Here is an 18,040-nt window from a genome sequence, read left to right as displayed (position 1 = left end):
GTTCTCCCTCTTGTACCGAGGTTTCTAAGATTTTGCCTCAGACTAGAGGCCAAGATGCTTCATGCCCAGAGTGTACAGTTAATATTCGTATAGACTTGAGAATAAACAGACCAGCGGCCAAGCCTTTTGTAGTCTTTTTGTGGTCGGTCAAAGATGTGGATTTCATAAACGAGAGCTGAATTATCCCATATAAAGACAAGGACCGTTTACCTGGCGATCAGCCAGGCACGCAGGTTGCTATACTGCCGTCGCTCGACTGTTCCAGTCCAAAGTGAGATCCATAATCATCCGTCTCACTAACGGCAGTGGCTAACATTTCCACCACGTAATACAATCTTGCCCGTCAATGTGCCACCGTTACATTGGCAAGCCGCAACTCCAGAGCTCAGGCTGCAAGGGATCGAACCCGCCAAATATTTCTGATGGTTGTTCCAACCCCATGGCGGGGATCATGCTGAAGCAGGGAGTAACGGTATTCTTGGGTTGTGTTTCATCACTCGGCTGATTGAAATAAGAACAAGCATCTGCGGCGAATATAGAATTGTCCGGATCTGACAATTGCTTCCGGAAGACTGAACCATCCAATATTATGCCTGGCTGCATTGCATCTTCCTTTTGGTTGTCCCGACAAGATGCTGCTCTCATCATAAGTCTCGATAACGGTCGCCACAAAGGCCTGTTTTGCCTAAACGCATGTACTTGCCAATCTTTGAAGATTTTAGACACCGACGACCACGCACGTTCCATTTCCAAGCTCTCCCGGCTGTGGCATAGCTCAGCCAGAACATAAGCAACGGCATACCAGGGAGTGTGTGCTTGCAATTCCCATTTCCATCTGGTGACTCTTATGTCGGTTTGAAAAAGGTGTGAAAGTTCGATCACTTCGACGGCTTTAAGCAGAAGCCTGCTTTGTATGTCTTGGGTAATGAGGCAATGCTTTGCGTTTTGTCCAACGGCTGGTATATTATAAGCGAAAGTTTGGCAACAGCTGTGTCGACAAGTTTGCTGCAAGCCCAATGCAGTGGGTTTGCTGTATCGAGATGGCGGACATAGCGCTCATTGAGGCGCCTATCAAGGTCCTGGAGAAGCGCCTGGCGTTCTTCAATCGTCTGTAAGGCGGAACAGGGATTCCCGGGGAGATAGTAGGTCAATCGGCGCGTGGCCAAAGCCACTTCGCATTGAAGAAGAAAATAAGTCAAGCTAGTGTGGCCAGCATTCTCACGAGGCATATCCTTCATACCAGGGCGAATTTCCTCATCATTGATGTTCATCGGAAGCTGAGTGTCATACAACACATCATGAATCATCGGATCCGTGCCTTGATCTTCTGCAGTTTGAATATCCAGAATGCAGATACTCCACCATAGGCGGCGCCGCATCTCGACATCGAAAGGTTGTAGGTTGAATGCAGAACCATCCCTGTGTAAGCCCAGGCCTGTAGCCAGACGGATCACAATGGACGTCATTGTCCATACAGCCCGCATCTGCTCCAACGCACGCAAGCTTTTCAGATAGAGGACAGCGGCCTGTACTAACATCAAGCTTTTAGAACTGGTGAGATCTGCTCGAACAAATGCCTGTTCCGTGGCAAATCTAAAGTGGCTGGTCATTGCTTCCTTTGTATCTCCGAGTTCCAAAACACATTGATCGGCACCCATGCTCACGGAAGCTGAGAAGTAAACAGCAAAGAGAAGACATTCAGAATCGCTGTCCAGGGACATTGGCCCAACGTGGAATTTAAGGAAAACCTCTTTTATAGTTTCCGGGTGGATAATCATAAGTAGCGGGGCTACATTGCGGTGATAGTTATCCCACAAGCTCAACAGCTGCTCTGGTTGTGGGTGATAGTTGGCCAGCGTATGTGCCACGGAATTAAATCCGAAGAGAAAACAGTCATAATGTTGATCGCCATGATGAACATTATCCGGAGAGAGATATTCGTCGATATGGGAAGATGAAGGTACCAAAAGGTCGTGCAATTCATCTATCTTAACTAACGTTAGCATTGGATTCTAGAGGAAAAGAGTCTAAATAGGAGCATACCTGGTCACTTAGACTTGCCCATAGCCGGTTACTTATGTACCGACTGCAACCATTGTCAACCATCAATCGTCCGAACTCTTCCGGGGAACCATGCTTCTGCCGAGTCACTCGGGGGTCTGTGTCAAAGAAAGGGCACTTCTCGAATGCCGTGACTATGCCATTGCCAGCTGTATCCATTGGTGAGCTTGTTGTCTCCGGGAATACAGGATGCTGGATATTTTTGACCATATCTTCTAATCGCTTAAGACGGTCGATGACATCTATCTTCGGTGGTTTGCTTGCCCTCTCGAATCTTCTTGCAGATGCTGGGAAAACACAAGCTATTCCTGTTTTGACACAGTTCGAGCATGGGTCCCTCCTATTGCACTTGACCTTCCTGCGGCGACATGTTACACAGCTCAGTTGCTGCAGCTCAGGCGACCGAGCCGATGGTACCGCGAGGGTGTCTTGCATCGCGCGTAACCTGTTGCTGTAGTGGCTTGGCTCTTCACTGCGTCCAACCATGTCGTAAATCTCTCGTTGCAGTGGCGTGGCTTGATCAAGCGTGGTTGTTGTGGGTGTCGAGGTTGAGTCACTGATTCCGTCGTGTGTGTAGATTGGACTATATCGTGGAACTGGAGCCACCTGTTGGGTCGGATAGGGTATTGGTGGTGGGAAAGCCATGGTAGAACTAACAAAATTCGTCAAGACAAGGGCGACTTCACTGCAGTTTTGCCATCAGGATGAAGAGCCGACTGGTAGACAACTCTTCGGAAATTTACCCTAAGGGCGCCGGGGATTCCAACTTTGGTTATCTCCGAGCAGGGTGTAACCGGGGTCCGGACCCGGGTGGGTCCTCTCCTTATCTGATCCAGCCTAATTCTTATCAGATCGCACCACCTGGGCAGGGAAACATGATGACAAGGGAGACTTGAGGTTCTCCCACACTTCGTTCATAGCTGTTTTACATAGCTAGATGACTGACCAGCTGTTTCAAATAAAATCCTTCATGGATCGGCATGGTAGGAATATCCCCCCACAGTGAACTAGGACTGCTAACTTTATAGCCTTCAGAACTTGACTAATGACAGTTTCGCACAATATAGATCTATCGCAAGTACTGATGACATTATGGCAAACAACACCACAAAATGAACAGTTCTAGGATTACAGGATAAGTGAACGGTTCCAGCTGCTATCTGCCTAGGAGAGTGGTTTAAACCCCTTCCAGGTATCCTTCGTGGCACTGATCCCGATGGCTCGGTAACTACCCAGCCCTCCAAAATATGCTCTCACACCAACCACTTTTCCGGGGATGTTACCTCCAGTGAACCAAGAGTTTTTCAACTTGTTGAAGAGATTCTCTTTCGCGGCGTCTTCGCAAGCCTGACCCCATTCATCCTCTGCTTCACGGGTGGCTTCGACGATCCCTTGGGAGCCATACTTTCCCCTGGCTGTCTCCGCTCGCTGGATAGCATTAGTAATGAACTCAACACTGGCTTCCACGGCCGGCACAACATTTCCGAATGCACCCTTCGGACCATTCACCATGAACATGTTAGGGAACCCAGCGGCGAAGCTACCAAGGTAGGACTTAGGTCCATTCACCCAGGCATCCTTAAGCTCCTTACCACCACGTCCAACGATGTTCACCCGAACGAGGTTTCCTTCAACGGCGTCAAAACCAGTGGCGAGGACGAGTACGTCAAGTTCGTGCACAGTTCCGTCCTCGGTCCGCAGGCCGTTAGAGGTAATCTCTGCGATTGGGGTCTCCTTTAAGTCCACGATTGACACATTTTCCCGGTTATACGTTTCGTAATAGCCATCATTGGAGATCGGTCTTCGAGCAAAGAGCTCGTTGGGGATGAGCTTGCGCGCCTTTTTCGGGTCCTTCACAATCTGATAAATCTTCTTTCGAAGGAAATCGCACACCACTTCGTTGGCTTTCTCATTGGTGGTGATGTCGCAGAAATGTTCAACCATGAAACGCATCCCATTGCCATTGTTCCACAGGTCCTCCAGAAGCTGTTGACGTCGCGAATGATCCACCGAAAAGAACGGACGGTTTGACTCGACATATCCAAACCCAATCAGTGAGCTTTTGAGCTGCTCCCAAATCCTGTCGTAATTCTCATTCGCCCAGGCCCTATACTCTGGTGTGATGAACCTGTCGTTGCTGGGCAGTGTGTATTGCGGATGTCGAATAAACGCTGTCAAGGATGTAACAGACGGTGCAATGTTGCTGATGACTTGAACGCCGCTCGCACCGCATCCCACGACGCCGACGCGCTTGTTCGTCACGTCCAAGTCACTTGGCCAATGGGATGTATGTGCGACTATTCCTTCGAATGTCGAGATTCCCGGAATGCTGGGAAGATTTGCCTTCGACAAAATCCCCATTGCAGTAATGAGGTAGCGTGCTCTGAAAGTCTGTCCGGTACTGATCTTGATCTCCCAGACATGAGACTCCCCATCCCAGATAGCGGACTGCATTTCGGTGTTGAACTCCATGTTCTTGCGGAGATCGTGCTTCTCCGCGAAATGTCTCAGGTATGCAAGAATCTCAGGCTGTCTAAGATATCGGCGGTTCCAAGGATAGGTCTGCAAATCTTCCTTGTCCCATGAAAAGCGATATACGAAACTCTCTGTATCACTCAAGGCCCCGGGATAGGTATTCGTAAGCCATGTGCCCCCGAGATCCGGGAGAGAGTCGATGACTTTGATGGAGAGCCCAAGGTTGCGCAGTGCATAGGCCTGACCAATGCCGCCAAAACCTGCGCCAACGATGAAAACATCGACTTGCTGTTCATGGTGAGGCTCCATGATGTTTAGAGGTGCTTAAAAGATAGGAGATATGCTTTATTGAGTATATATAGTGTTTACAGGGCGCACCATGGCTTTAAATACTTGTTTCCGTTGGCTTGACATGAATCATGCACCGTATACATGTCCAGCATTAGGACCTAGATGTCTTGGCTATAGTACCCACAGACTCGGGCTCCTCGCTTTCGGACTTTTGTTCTCCAGTCCGACCCGTGAATCGTCCGGCTATGCTGGAACAGAGCGAAAGCCACACCGTCCAAATAAATGACTATCGGAGAGGCTGGATAAAAGGAAATAATATGTATAGTCTGCGAGGAGTGAGCCCATTTTGAACGTGCAGTATAGGTTCGTAACGGATACTGCCTGGTAGGAATCGTCAGCTCGTACCCGTAGGCGTCTCGCTAATAGGTATTATTGGCCATTATAAAAAGGTGACAAAGTGAGATAGGTGTATACCTTTTACGTACTGGATTTTCTTAGGGATGGTGGAGTGAGACTAACCTCAGCAACGGGATGTTACATTCTCAACCAATACCAACGACCATCTCACGTCAATAGGCTTGCACCTTCGGCCTCCGTACTCGGACTTCGGACCCCGGGCCCACTGAGATCCATTCAGCCTGCCATCAATTGGAGCATGCTTGCTATGATAGGAGGGTGACGGGTGACAAGGGCAAAGTGGGTAGGTCGTTGTGAGTTTGTGTATCTTTTGTATGGAGCTGCTGTACAAAAGATACCTAATCCTACAGTGGGTGTTGGTGGTCTTGGCGCATACCACGTGACCATTACGCACATGAACAAGATTTCGAGTTTTTGAGACCGACTTTTCATTGAGCAACCATCTATTACGGCAGTTGCCCAAATAGAGATAGCGAACAGGATTTCTGACAGCCTCCAGCTACAAAATTGTCTACGGCGACAACATATCGGCACTACTATCGCAGGTCGTATGAAGAGCATCTGTAGTCTTGTCACAAGTTAGCAATTGTTTGCAAATCGAGGTACCAAGTCCAAAGCATGTGAGGGTAAAGGCATGGCGTCAGCAAAAAATTAGAGTGTTGTTGTTGCATTATTTTAATCTTCAGAGCGCCCCGGAGGGGGCGTAAATGCTCGGGGTTAAAAATGTATAATCATCCGCCAGGGTGTGGTGAGGTGCGTAGTGCAAGGGGAAATAGAGAAAGAATTGAAAACTCACCAATTCAGCGGAAACGAACAATGGGCGTAGCTACGTCCATTATACGAATCCTAGGTTTCCGAAGGAAATCCATTGCCAAGACATGTTGTTTCATTCCCGGTCGCTATTTCAAGCTCCGGTTCAAGTAAATCTAATACATGGCATTCGCATCCCATCGAGGAGGCGCTTAGTCGAAGAGACCGAAGCCCATGTCCTCGTCGGACTCCTCCTCCTCCTCAGCGGGAGCGGCGGCAGCGGCGGCCTCACCGCCGGAGGTGGCGGCGGCAGCGACAGGGGCAGCAGAGGCGTACGCATCGGGGTTAGCGATGCGGTCCTTGAGCTCATCAATCTCGGCCCAGCTGTAGTCGGTGCTGATGGCAGCAGCGAGGACCTTCTTGTATCCGTTGATGAGGGAGTGCATAACGGAGGGAAGGGTGGGGTAGTTGGTGGCCAGGGAGACAGCAGTGATGGTGGAGATGGCCTTGGAGAAGGCGCCCAGGAGCTGCTCATCGGTGATGTCAAGAACATCGGCGCCGAAGCACTGACCGTTCTCGTAGACCTGGGCGATGGTCATACCGTAAGTGAACGGAGAGATGTTCAGCAGGTTAAGGAGGGTAGCCTCGGAGGCACCGACCTTGTTGCCAGCCTCAACGAGCTTGAGGTCGGAGACAATCTCAATGGTACCACGGGCAATCTTGGTGGGGACACCGAGAGCCTGGAAGAAGGCGGTCTTACCGGGCTCCATACCAGTGTTACCACCGGGGATCCAGACATCATCGGGGGCGACGGCACCGGCACGAGCGGGAGCAGCGACACGGTTGGCAAGGATCTTCTCCTTGGTGGCCTTGAGGTCACCGTTGGTGAAGATGAAACCAACGTTGCCACGGACGTGGGGAGGAGACGCTCCCACTCGGGGTTCTCGGCGACGAAACCCTTAAGGGCACGACGAACCATGGTGTTCTTACCCATCAGGACGACGGCCTCTCCACGGAGGGAGATACGGATCTCGTGCATCTGCTGAGAGCTGACATTGTCAACTCCAACGATGAAGATGGTGCTGTACTCATTGAGACTGTAACACAGAATTGTTAGAATTTTTGGATCAAGTCAATTGCAAGGCGCCATTGAGAGGAAACTAACAGAGAGCGCAGCTTCTCAAAGTAAGCGGTCTTGGTTGCGGACTTGCCCCCCCATTTCTTCTTGATTTCGGTGAAGATAGGTTGTTTAAGGGAAAGTCTGTTGTTGTGGTGGTTAATGGAAGAGAAGAAAAGAAGAGCTTGCCGATTTTGGGAAAATCAATTTTGGTGGTGCGCTCGCTAGTGGGTCACGTGACGTAAAAAGTAGACCCGCCCATTGATGGACAGACATGGCCGGAATTCGATCACAGGGGTCTCGGGAGCTCTTATTGTTATTTGTTGTCTTATTGACTACAATTGGCATACAATTGGCACATTTTGTGAGCTCATTGGCCATTTCCATTCTGTGGATCAAAGCACTTCATCATGGCCGGTCTCCAACACCCGTTCCAGTGTCTGCGATATGTCAACAGGCAGTCAGCAGGCCAATCGGATATCCTTGTCGCCACTGCTGGTCGCGATCTCTACTCTTACGATGCGTCCAGTGGTCAGCGACTGGATGTGTGGCCTCAACCCGTAGATGCCAATGCGGAGGATAAAAGCTCTGACGCAGCTCCCGCATCTGAAAGCCAAGCGCCCCCAGAAAAGCGAAGAAAGTTGTCTTCAACCTCTGAGGAACAAAAGGATGCCAAATCCGAGTCAAAACCTAAGGATTCGAACAAAGAAGCTTCCAAAAACTCCTGGACCAACATTCCTCTCGTGACTGTCGCCCACGGCAAATATGTAGTGATCATGACCTCTGAGGATAAATGTGTCCGAGTCCTGAGTTTGGATAACGAAGGCAAACTCCAGCAATTGAGTGCTCGGTGAGTGACTATTCTTCTAATTGCAAGCTCGCAAATCTCATCATTTATAGTACAATGCCAAAGAAGCTCTCTGCGCTTACTCTGACTCCCGATGAGAACAACATCTTGACGGGCGACAAATTCGGAGATGTGTACACTTTCCCACTGATTCCTAGCGGAGAATACGTGAAAGTCCAGGCTCCAGCGAAATCATATGAGCCCTCTGCCACAAACCTCACGGTGCACACGAAGCGCAACCTTGAATCATTGGAGCAGCAAATGCGGCAGGCTGCTCTATCGAAGACCAACCAAGCAGAACGAGTGGTGCTAAACTTCGAGCATCAACTTATTGTCGGTCACGTTTCGTTGTTGACGGAGTTGATATCCGTTACCCGCCCTGCGGATAACACGGTTGGCAAGCGGAATTACATCCTGACTGCGGATCGTGATGAGCACATCCGTGTCTCTCGTGGTGTTCCCCAAGCGCATGTAATTGAGCAATTCTGCTTTGGCCACACTTCATTTGTCAGCAGTCTTTGTGTCCCTTCGTTCGAACCGAAGGTTCTCATCTCGGGTGGTGGCGACAACTATCTGCTTGTGTGGGACTGGCTCGAGAATCAGATCTTACAGAAAGTTCAGCTTCCTGGGTCAGAAGGAGAGACCACAGTGCGCGGCATTTGGGATGTTTCCCTTGCGCCTACCGCCGACAATGCTGAACCGGTGAAGGCTATCTTTGTCGCACTTGAAGGGTATGTTCCAATAACCATTGTTAATATCTATGATTCTGCTAACATTAAGAACAGGTCTTCACAGCTTCTTTGCTACAGTCTCGAGAGCGACAACACGATAACTCACCAACATACTCTCCAGCTATCTGGAAACGTTCTTGAACTGGTTGGCATTGATTCAAGGGGCTCTATTCTTGTTGCCGTGGATACTTTGCGACAGTCCGATTCGACAAGTACCTGGAAGTCATCTTCCCAACCTCCTCTCGAATCCTTCCGGCTCAGTTCTGGAAAGTGGATCCCTGCAGAGGACTCCATGGTCATCAAAATCAACTCCGAAGGTACCTCAAGTCTCCCTACGACAATAGAGCAGAAAGAGCAAAAAGAGCTCAATGATTCTATGTACAACTTGGGCAATCTGCGGAAGAGAGGTGACTACGACGAATAAAAGCATGCTTTTGATGAATGTACAGCAAATGATCAATTAAAGTTCCAAATACATATTTAATGCAACAGTTCCCCGACGTTCATTATTAATTTTTTAAAGAAAAAGAAAGCATAGCCGTAAATTTCGCGTCACCCATGTCAAAATATATATTTCCCGAGATCTTCACGTACCATCTTTGTGTTGACTTCCTCTTCGTCTTATTTGGTGCTATCAAGAAGGGATATCAAAAGGATATCAAACCGAACCAAACCGAGTGGCATAAAACAAGAAATATTATTTGGAGAACCTTGAAAAGAATGCCAACCTCAGGTGTCACCCGACGATTATTTTGGGATGACGGTATCCTTCTCCAATTATCGCGAATTATATCGGTTAATTTCGCCTCACACACGTAACCATCGAATGGTTCTCCGTTCTGTTCCGTGCTATATGTCAAGCCGCACAATGTGGTGGTGATATCTGTTCTGTGGTCGAGATCAGAGTGTTGGTGAGGGCTCTGCTGTCATATCCCGGAAGGATGGATCCATCTGCAAAGATCAACTGGCGAAACACACAAATATCCTAATTGATTTGACAACTCGAATAATGTATATTCTAAGGGACAAATGCATTACTAAAGAGACCTTTGGAAGAAAACAGAAGCTGTATAAATGTACAACTTGTATGAGTAGAAAGCGTTACCACTCAAAAGTGTTTTCCGATAATCGCGGGCCGCGGTACCCGGAGAACCTTGTTATAATCCCACTTCCCCCCTCCATCCCACTTGCATATTCCACCAACACAATGCAGGAACAATTTGAGCCTTTGAAAAACGATTTGCTGTTGAGGGCTGCACGGGGTATGCCTACTCTGTGGCTTTTGTTCTAATCGGAGCTGACAGTCGCAGGTGAGAAGGTGGAGCGTCCTCCGATATGGGTTATGCGACAGGGTGAGTCAGACTTATTCGTGCACTATGTCCTCAAGAACAATTGATTGACCTTTCCTTATTTATTATACAGCTGGCCGATACCTTCCTGAATACCACGAGGCGAAGGGCGGCCGTGACTTTTTCGAATGCTGCCGCTCACCCGAAGTCGCATCGACCTTGACTCTCCAGCCCATTGAGCGTTATGAAGGCCTCATCGACGCCGCAATTATCTTCTCTGATATCCTAGTCATTCCCCAGGCCATGGGTATGGTCGTGGAGATGGTGGACAAGAAGGGACCTCATTTCCCCGAGCCCCTCGACTCCCCAACGGACGGGCAGTACGAGAAGGTGATGGCGAAGAAGGTGGATGTTAAAGCAGAGCTGGACTACGTCTATAAGGCAATTACCCTCACACGATTCAAGCTGAAAGGCCGGGTGCCCCTAATCGGCTTCTGTGGTGCACCATGGACGCTGCTGTGTTACATGGTTGAAGGCGGTGGCAGCAAGCTCTTCGTGCAGTCTAAGAAATGGGTCTACAAGTACCCTGCCGAGGCACAGGCTCTTCTGCAGAAGATTGCCGAGATCTGTGTGGAATACCTCGCGCTGCAGGTCGCAGCTGGAGCGCAGCTGGTGCAGGTCTTCGACTCATGGGCTGGCGAGCTGTCTCCCGCCTCGTTCAAGTCGTTCTCGCTTCCTTATCTGCGCCACATCTCCGCCAACCTGCCTAAGCGGCTGCAGGAGATGGGTCTGGAGCCTGTGCCCATGACCGTCTTCGCCAAGGGTGCCTGGTATGCTCTGGATGACCTTTGCGATTCCGGCTACAATGTTGTCGGCTTGGACTGGCTGCACGATGCAGCTGAGGCCATGCGCATTGCCAATGGTCGTGTAACTATCCAAGGCAATGCTGATCCTGGAATGCTCTACGGTGGCCCTCCTGCCATTACCGCCACTGTTGAGCCCATGGTCGAGGGTTTCAAGAAGGGCAAGCAGGGATGGATCTGCAACTTGGGCCACGGTTAGTCGAACCTTATATTTTGGGGCTGCATATCATTTAACTAATTGTCTCTCTCAACGCAGGTGTCACTCCATTTGTCGACCCCGAGAACCTCAAGTTCTTCTTTGAAGAAATCCACCGCTTGACCGTATAAGTGTCTGTTTCCTGAAACTTAAAATCAGTCGGCTTCTTCCCCGACTCAGATCTGAAGACTACATTGGATCTAGAAACGCATCTTTGGGCGTGAATATTTTCTATTCTCGGGGTATTTAGGGCTATGATATGTGCAGGCCTTATGAAAATTAGACAGCGATATCCTCGTTCCTGTATAGCAGACACTACAGTTAGTATTGATGATCATGAAACGGCCAAGAATTCTTGATGCAACTGCAAGGAGACCTAGAGCCGTTTTACGCATTGCGATAGACCAAGCACCAAACACGACATACCATAGCTCAGGCTTCTCCTTCATGAACTTGGCCATGAATTCTTTGCACTCGGCGTTATCCAAGACAACCACCTCCTTGCCCTTATTGAGCAGAAGCTCCTCACCGCCCATGAAGTTCTTGTTTTCGCCAATGACAACCCGCTTCACCTTGTAGAGGATACAAGCGCCGGTACACATATCACAGGGTGAGAGGGTAGTGTACATAGTAGCACCCTCGTAAGCAGAGGCAGGAAGACGGCCAGAGTTTTCGAGGGCGGACATCTCGGCCTTGTGTGTGTTAGCGGTAGTTCATGAACGCTATAACAGTGGATATAGATATAGATCGACAATTGATATCAATTGGAGTATATCACGCTGTACTGACATGCAAGACAGCGCTTCCCTTCTGGACGCGCATGTTGTGACCGCGGCCCAGGATCTTTCCATCCTTTGAGACCAGGGCAGCACCGATTGGCACACCTCCCTCAGAGAGGCCCTGCTTCGCCTCTTCCACGGCGGCAATGAATCCGGGATCCTGTTCCATTTTGAAGAGTGTAATGATTGAGCTGAGTGCGGGCTACAGAGTAGAGAGGGGCAAGATAAGAAAACTACGAGATATGGAGTATTGAAATTCTACTTCAGGCTATAATCGGAGAGTTCCGAACCCCTCTATGACGATTATTGAACCGAGTGGACCGTGAAGAGCTTTTTTTCCCCCTCGCCTCTTGGCTTATCGATAAGAGATATGTGGCTGGAGTGGCTGTTAGTGGCGAGCGTTCAAAATTTCTGCATTGTCAAGTTTACTGGTACATTTCCAGGGATTGTATGCAGGATACAATATGCAAAAACCCGTATACGACCCTTAATATAATATGCCTACATATGTATTAAAGCAATAAATATCGAAATCAACAGGCATTAGAGATTCGTCTCATTCCAGACATCTACACATGCACCTCGGCGCCTGATGGGCGAAATATTCCCCGTTAGTCAGCGGTAAAAAACAACCCGTGGGCAGTGGAAGCGCGGAGAAAACTTGCGAAGACCATCGAAGGCCGCAGAATCCCGTGGAATCAGCGCTCGGGCCAGTTTGGGTGTACATAGAAGCCACCAGAAGAGTTGAAGATATAGAATAGCCCGTATTGTAGAGCAAATTGTCAATTCTGGATTGAAAATTAGCAAATTTGCTTCAAAGCGAGACAAAGAAAACTAGTGAAAAATCGTCAATTCTTAGTTGCCCTGGTAATTTATCGGGGTAATTTTACGAGGCTAATACAGGTGCCTGGGTAAAAAAGTTACTCAGCCTTTTTTTGGCTTCGATTATTATTGTTCAGATAACCATCTCTTTCTCTCCCCCTCCTCCACTTTCTCATCTCCAGCCAGGACTTCAAATATCCGCAATTGTTGTCTGTTTGGCACTTCTCATATAAAAGCCGTCTAAAAGTTTTCGGCGCCTTTGTCTCCCCTCCATTCTCCCGCTCCGTTTCTGGGATTCCACGCGAATACCTAATATCGATAATCCTTTCTTACGCCTCTGATTCCCCGCATACTTCACAATGGTCAAGGAAACGAAGTTCTACGACACCCTCGGGGTATGTTAAACCATACTTAGCCGGTTCTCAAGCCGGTTTGATTCGTACTTGAAATCTGACTTTTGTGTTTCTTCCATTTAGGTCCCTCCCACTGCTACCGAGGCTCAGCTCAAGACCGCCTATAAGAAGGGTGCTCTTAAGTACCACCCTGGTATGTGACAACCCCCAGAGATTCCGAATAGCATATGTTGGAAACACTCAGCTGACATACCTTCGTCACATGAAGACAAGAACACCAACAACCCCGATGCCGCAGAGAAGTTCAAGGAACTGTCGCACGCCTACGAGACTCTTTCCGACCCCGAGAAGCGTCAGCTATATGATCAGCTCGGTGAGGAAGGCCTGGAGCATGGCGGCGGTGGCGGCGGCATGAACGCCGAGGATTTGTTCTCTCAATTCTTCGGCGGCGGCGGCGGCGGCCCCTTCGGTGGAATGTTCGGCGGCGGCATGCGTGAACAAGGCCCCAAGAAGGCCCGCACAATCCACCACGTGCACAAGGTTAACCTCGAGGATATCTACAAGGGCAAGGTATCCAAGTTGGCACTCCAGAAGTCCGTCATCTGCGGTGGCTGTGATGGCCGCGGTGGTAAGGAGGGCGCTGTCAAGGAGTGCGCGGGCTGCAACGGTAGCGGTATGAAGACTATGATGCGCCAGATGGGTCCCATGATCCAGCGCTTCCAGACCGTCTGCCCCGACTGTAACGGTGAGGGCGAGATTGTCCGTGATAAGGACCGCTGCAAGAAGTGTAACGGCAAGAAGACTGTCGTTGAGCGTAAGGTGCTTCACGTTCACGTCGACAAAGGTGTGCGCGACGGCCACAAGATTGAGTTCCGTGGCGAGGGTGATCAGATGCCCGGTGTCATGCCCGGTGATGTCGTGTTCGAGATTGAGCAGAAGCCCCACGCGCGCTTCCAGCGCAAGGGCGACGACCTGTTCTACCAGGCCGAGATCGACCTTCTTACCGCTCTTGCCGGCGGTTCCATTCACATTGAGCACCTCGACGATCGGTGGTTGACCGTGAACATCGCCCCTGGCGAGGTTATCGTTCCTGGTATGTGACTTGCCTTGGTTTCCTTTTTCTTTTCCCGCACAAGCCTTGTAAAACTCGTTACTAACAATGCTTTCCAGATGCCATCAAGGTCATCCACGGCCAGGGTATGCCCTCATTCCGCCACCACGACCACGGTAACCTGTACATCAAGTTCGATGTCAAGTTCCCTACCAAGGACGAGCTCCAGAACCTGGAACTCTTGGAGAAGGTCCTTCCTCCTCGCTCTGAGAAGGTCGTGCCCCCCCACCGACGCCATGGTCGAGGACTTCGAGCTGGAGGACCCCGAGAACGAGCACGACCAGGCCCGCGCCCACGGCGCGGCCACGGCCGGCATGGACGAGGATGATGACGACGTGCCCGGTGGTGCCGAGCGGGTGCAGTGTGCTTCGCAGTAAAAGGATTCCGGAGACAATTTCCATGCCGTAAATGGGGGTTGATGCTAGGCTAATGATGAAGACTTCACTTATGATACCATGTGAAGGGGGCCCTTCTCCTTAACCCCGATTTGACGCGGGGAACCTGTTTGTTTTATGCTTTGCAATGGCGTTTCCTCTGAAGACCTGGAAGATATCATTTTCTCTTTTTCTCTTTGTCTTCTCGGGTTCCACTTCCCAATTTCTCCTGTAATCCTGATTCGAATCCTCCTCGCTGTCAACACTTTTTTTTTCCTTGCATACACGTTTCGGGTCCTTGATCCTTGCTTTTTCGCGTTTGTCGCCCATTTTATGTTTTCCATGGGAACTGGGGTTTGTGTGGTGGGGAGTTGCGCTGACGATGGGAAAGAGTCATGAATCGAAGATGGATGAGACGAGACCATGATTGCGGCCCTGGCTCTTGCGAATGAATCAAAAAGATTTATATTCCCGTGCTGGCGTTGTCCTAGGACGACCAAGCTCTGGGAGAGGGGTCGCGGCGTGATCATGATGGATTCCTGCCTTTTTTTTTTCTGTTAGCCTTGATGACCTTTGAATAGACATTGCATGTTTTCCGTTCCAATGCATTTGCTCATCCTATGGATGGTTGATACGAGACGCGTTGTTGGTAGTCGTACGTGTAGTTGCAGGAGTAAAGAGCTGGAGGTTGGAGTGCGACAAGATAGCTTCCTGGGAAGTCCTCAAGGTCCTCTGCGCACTTGTGGGACTGACTTCCAAGGTAGTCCTCCCATGAACTTCGGTGGTGGGTATCTGGACCAGAGTATAGTAGATAACGTGAAAGAGTGTCTCATGGCGACGTAGAGTGACGAGTTCGCTTGGTGGGCTATTCGGGCAAAAATCGGAAAATACTACGTTTGTGGTGTGACGCGACAGTTCCTCCTTACCCCGGCAACAATATTACCTAGAGCTCCGGTATTCAACTACAACAATCTGAACATCAGATGGTGTCGAGGCAGTCTTTACTGCGTAAGGCTGATAGGACCATTATTCCTTACCTAGTTGGTGATTGGATGGATATGTCTACATGGAAGAATCTCCCAGCTTCGAATTTACCTACATACATACCGTCTGGTTCGGGGCGTGAGGGCATGCTTGGTGCATTTTATACCTAGAGTACTATCAGATGTACTATAAAGCTAAGGTAAAAGAAGACTACTCATTTGCATGAAGGCCGGGGCAGGACTAAACAGACTAGGACATGACTAATATCAATCGCCTTGGTTAATCGTATGATTCGATTCTGAAGCCTCATCGAGAAGGTCCAGTTGAAACAACCAAAGCGGTCCTCCATGTATCCAGTATCAACCAATAGTGGCTGAAAAGTTAATGCTACCAGAGTGATGCTGGAACAAAAACACAAAAACATACAACAGTGAGGATTCGCTGGTGGTCACCCACCCAACTACTAACTCACCGGCGTGTGGCTTAAGTACGGCTGAGCGGACGGGAAGCCCTGTTTTCCACACCCTATGGTCGTATGTATCAGGTTAACTGCGGGAAAGAAGGATAGAGTGCAACGGCTCCGGTAGCTACTAACAGCTCGATAGGGAACTACAACATGGTAATTTTAACCACTAGCGAGTTTGACATTACTATTCCAGTTCCTATAAAATGTGCGTCACTTATTTCTATCGCTCATAATGACAGGAGAACCCATATAATTCCGTATTAAGCAACGAAAGAGCTAATAGTAATGACCGAGTAACAGACATCCATAGCGGGATCTTTCGTCATATCGATTTGGGCAAAAGTGTTGGCTTCGGAGGCAACGCTGCAACTAGCGGCAGATAAAAGGGAAACGCAATTGCAAGAAGTGTTGATCGGGTCTGAGCCAGTGTTCAGTCGGCGGTACGTTCTAGGTTGCGCCAACCGCAGTAACTCACTGTTGGTGACGGTCCACGTCCCCCTGGATCAAATGAATCCCGATGTGAATGCGAAGGACATCATCGTAAGACTCAGGCTCAGGGACAAGGATGCACGTCAACTAGAGTATCTTGGACCAGATCGTCTTGGCGGGTACTTTGGATCTTTAAAGAATTTGCAGATTCATGTCGTCCGGAGGGTGGGATCATGGCAAGCTGTCGAACCTAGCGCTGTAGTTAAATGTACAATTAGATTTGCTAGACTAATCACGGCCAAAGCATTCGCCAAGGATTTTTTCATCAATCAGTGCCGCTTCATTGTTTTGCACCTTTGACCGCTCTTTTATACCACGTACCTATTCCTACGAGCATACCGTTGTATACTAGTTACGAGTTAAGATTACGAAGTACTACCGGCAGGGAATAAGTGGTCTCAGGCCCTCCGAAGTACTAGGTGCGAGTACCAATGGAACATGACTGTAATAGTTATTTTTCACTCCAGTGGGCGTATATAATACCCATCACTTCCCCGTCTTTGCCCTTCTTCCATATCACACCTCAACTTTCTTGACTCTACAGCTTCTGTCTTTTGTCTGCCATCTTTAATCCTACTTTGTCGAAATCAACACCAACAACGGTTAATACCTTGCCTTAGCCAAGAACATGGATGAACCTGTCAGGGAGTCCCTCAAGCAGGTGGATGCAAACACATTCCGCATCGGCCCCCCTACGTCTTCGTCGTTCAAAAGGCTACTCTGATACCTCTACCTGGTATGATCGAGACGACGATCTGAGTTACACCATCACCAACGCGCCTATTCCCCCAATTCCGACCTTACCATTACCACTGGATGATCCAAAATTCAAACTGGTGTATGACGCTGGAAATGCCTCCGCAGTCTGGTCTGTAGGAAACAGCGCTTTTTGCAAAGTCAAAATATGCGAGGCCGGCATAACGCCAGAAGCTGCGACATTGTCATTTGTCTCGAGACAGCAGCCTGACTTCGAGATCCCTAAGGTCTTGCACGAAGCAGAACATAATGGCCGGTCTTATCTGTTTCTTAATAGGGTTCAAGGTCGAACCCTTGGAGAGGCTTGGCCTAGTCTGGATGAAAAATGGAGACGCCACTATATGAAAGCTATCATAGATGTTTGCAAGTTTCTCGTGAGTCGAGAATGCAATATGCTTCGTGGCGTGGATGGCAAGAATGCCCTTGAGCCGCTCCTTATCAAACGAGGTACGGTAGAGGACTATTCTCCTAGTAACCTCCAACAAGCATGCGAAGCGATGGGTATGGACTGCCCAAAATTTGTATTTTACCATGCCGACCTTGGCCCTGGGAATATAATAGTGGAAGATACTCCGAAGACCGGTTCTGTTGGTATTATTGATTGGGAGCTCGCTGGCTATTTCCCAAGGGGATGGATTCGGACTAAGTTTCGATTAAGCCGTGGAATGAATCTAGAAGATTCAGCTACGGATAATCCGACTGAGTGGAGCGCAGGAGTTCAAGAGTTGCTTGGAGACCATGGGTTCGAACACTATGCGTCGGAATGGGTGTCCTGGAGGGATTGAAATTCAGACTTTGACCGATTCAACCTAGAAAAGCAATCACATGGGACCTCTAGACAGGAGACAATCGCTTATCTGGACTGCCAA

General features: G+C 49.3%; 8 protein-coding genes across 8 annotated transcripts; 4 read left to right on the top strand and 4 right to left on the bottom strand.

Annotated features, from left to right (window-relative positions):
- Positions 1 to 357: 357 nt before the first annotated feature.
- On the bottom strand, positions 358 to 2,706 carry N7519_000906 (uncharacterized protein; the record flags this gene model as incomplete). Its single annotated transcript, XM_057287684.1, has 3 exons — positions 358 to 835; positions 883 to 1,988; positions 2,044 to 2,706. The coding sequence occupies 3 exons, from the start codon at positions 2,704 to 2,706 to the stop codon at positions 358 to 360; spliced, it is 2,247 nt and encodes a 748-aa protein (XP_057153767.1).
- Positions 2,707 to 3,225: 519 nt separating this feature from the next.
- Positions 3,226 to 4,845, bottom strand: N7519_000905 (flavin-containing monooxygenase; the record flags this gene model as incomplete). The annotated part of the gene is made up of 1 exon (XM_057287683.1): positions 3,226 to 4,845. The coding sequence occupies one exon, from the start codon at positions 4,843 to 4,845 to the stop codon at positions 3,226 to 3,228; it is 1,620 nt and encodes a 539-aa protein (XP_057153766.1).
- Positions 4,846 to 6,206: 1,361 nt separating this feature from the next.
- Positions 6,207 to 7,472, bottom strand: N7519_000904 (60S ribosomal uL10 domain-containing protein; the record flags this gene model as incomplete). The annotated part of the gene is given in 4 exon segments (XM_057287682.1): positions 6,207 to 6,863; positions 6,875 to 7,091; positions 7,160 to 7,255; positions 7,462 to 7,472. The coding sequence occupies 4 exon segments, from the start codon at positions 7,470 to 7,472 to the stop codon at positions 6,207 to 6,209; spliced, it is 981 nt and encodes a 326-aa protein (XP_057153765.1).
- Positions 7,473 to 7,521: 49 nt separating this feature from the next.
- trm82 (putative tRNA methyltransferase) lies at positions 7,522 to 9,113 on the top strand (the record flags this gene model as incomplete). The annotated part of the gene is made up of 3 exons (XM_057287681.1): positions 7,522 to 7,961; positions 8,012 to 8,689; positions 8,744 to 9,113. The coding sequence occupies 3 exons, from the start codon at positions 7,522 to 7,524 to the stop codon at positions 9,111 to 9,113; spliced, it is 1,488 nt and encodes a 495-aa protein (XP_057153764.1).
- A 783-nt stretch (positions 9,114 to 9,896) lies between these two features.
- N7519_000902 (uroporphyrinogen decarboxylase HEM12) lies at positions 9,897 to 11,168 on the top strand (the record flags this gene model as incomplete). Its single annotated transcript, XM_057287680.1, has 4 exons — positions 9,897 to 9,951; positions 10,000 to 10,041; positions 10,112 to 11,035; positions 11,098 to 11,168. The coding sequence occupies 4 exons, from the start codon at positions 9,897 to 9,899 to the stop codon at positions 11,166 to 11,168; spliced, it is 1,092 nt and encodes a 363-aa protein (XP_057153763.1).
- A 148-nt stretch (positions 11,169 to 11,316) lies between these two features.
- Positions 11,317 to 11,985, bottom strand: N7519_000901 (cytosine deaminase; the record flags this gene model as incomplete). Its single annotated transcript, XM_057287679.1, has 3 exons — positions 11,317 to 11,338; positions 11,464 to 11,729; positions 11,827 to 11,985. The coding sequence occupies 3 exons, from the start codon at positions 11,983 to 11,985 to the stop codon at positions 11,317 to 11,319; spliced, it is 447 nt and encodes a 148-aa protein (XP_057153762.1).
- Positions 11,986 to 12,997: 1,012 nt separating this feature from the next.
- On the top strand, positions 12,998 to 14,479 carry N7519_000900 (type I HSP40 co-chaperone YDJ1; the record flags this gene model as incomplete). Its single annotated transcript, XM_057287678.1, has 5 exons — positions 12,998 to 13,033; positions 13,115 to 13,184; positions 13,236 to 14,084; positions 14,162 to 14,292; positions 14,348 to 14,479. 5 exons carry the CDS (start codon positions 12,998 to 13,000, stop codon positions 14,477 to 14,479), a joined length of 1,218 nt encoding a protein of 405 aa, XP_057153761.1.
- Positions 14,480 to 17,080: 2,601 nt separating this feature from the next.
- Positions 17,081 to 17,956, top strand: N7519_000899 (aminoglycoside phosphotransferase family protein; the record flags this gene model as incomplete). Its single annotated transcript, XM_057287677.1, has 1 exon — positions 17,081 to 17,956. One exon carries the CDS (start codon positions 17,081 to 17,083, stop codon positions 17,954 to 17,956), a length of 876 nt encoding a protein of 291 aa, XP_057153760.1.
- Positions 17,957 to 18,040: the final 84 nt, after the last annotated feature.

The sequence above is a fragment of the Penicillium mononematosum genome (genome assembly GCF_028829835.1).
Source record: "Penicillium mononematosum strain IBT 11891 chromosome Unknown utg000001l:1.0-4488741.0:1.0-4491989.0, whole genome shotgun sequence".
Lineage (NCBI taxonomy): Eukaryota > Fungi > Ascomycota > Eurotiomycetes > Eurotiales > Aspergillaceae > Penicillium > Penicillium mononematosum.
Note: the sequence above shows the minus strand (reverse complement) of the source record. Positions and strands in the feature narration are given on the sequence as shown.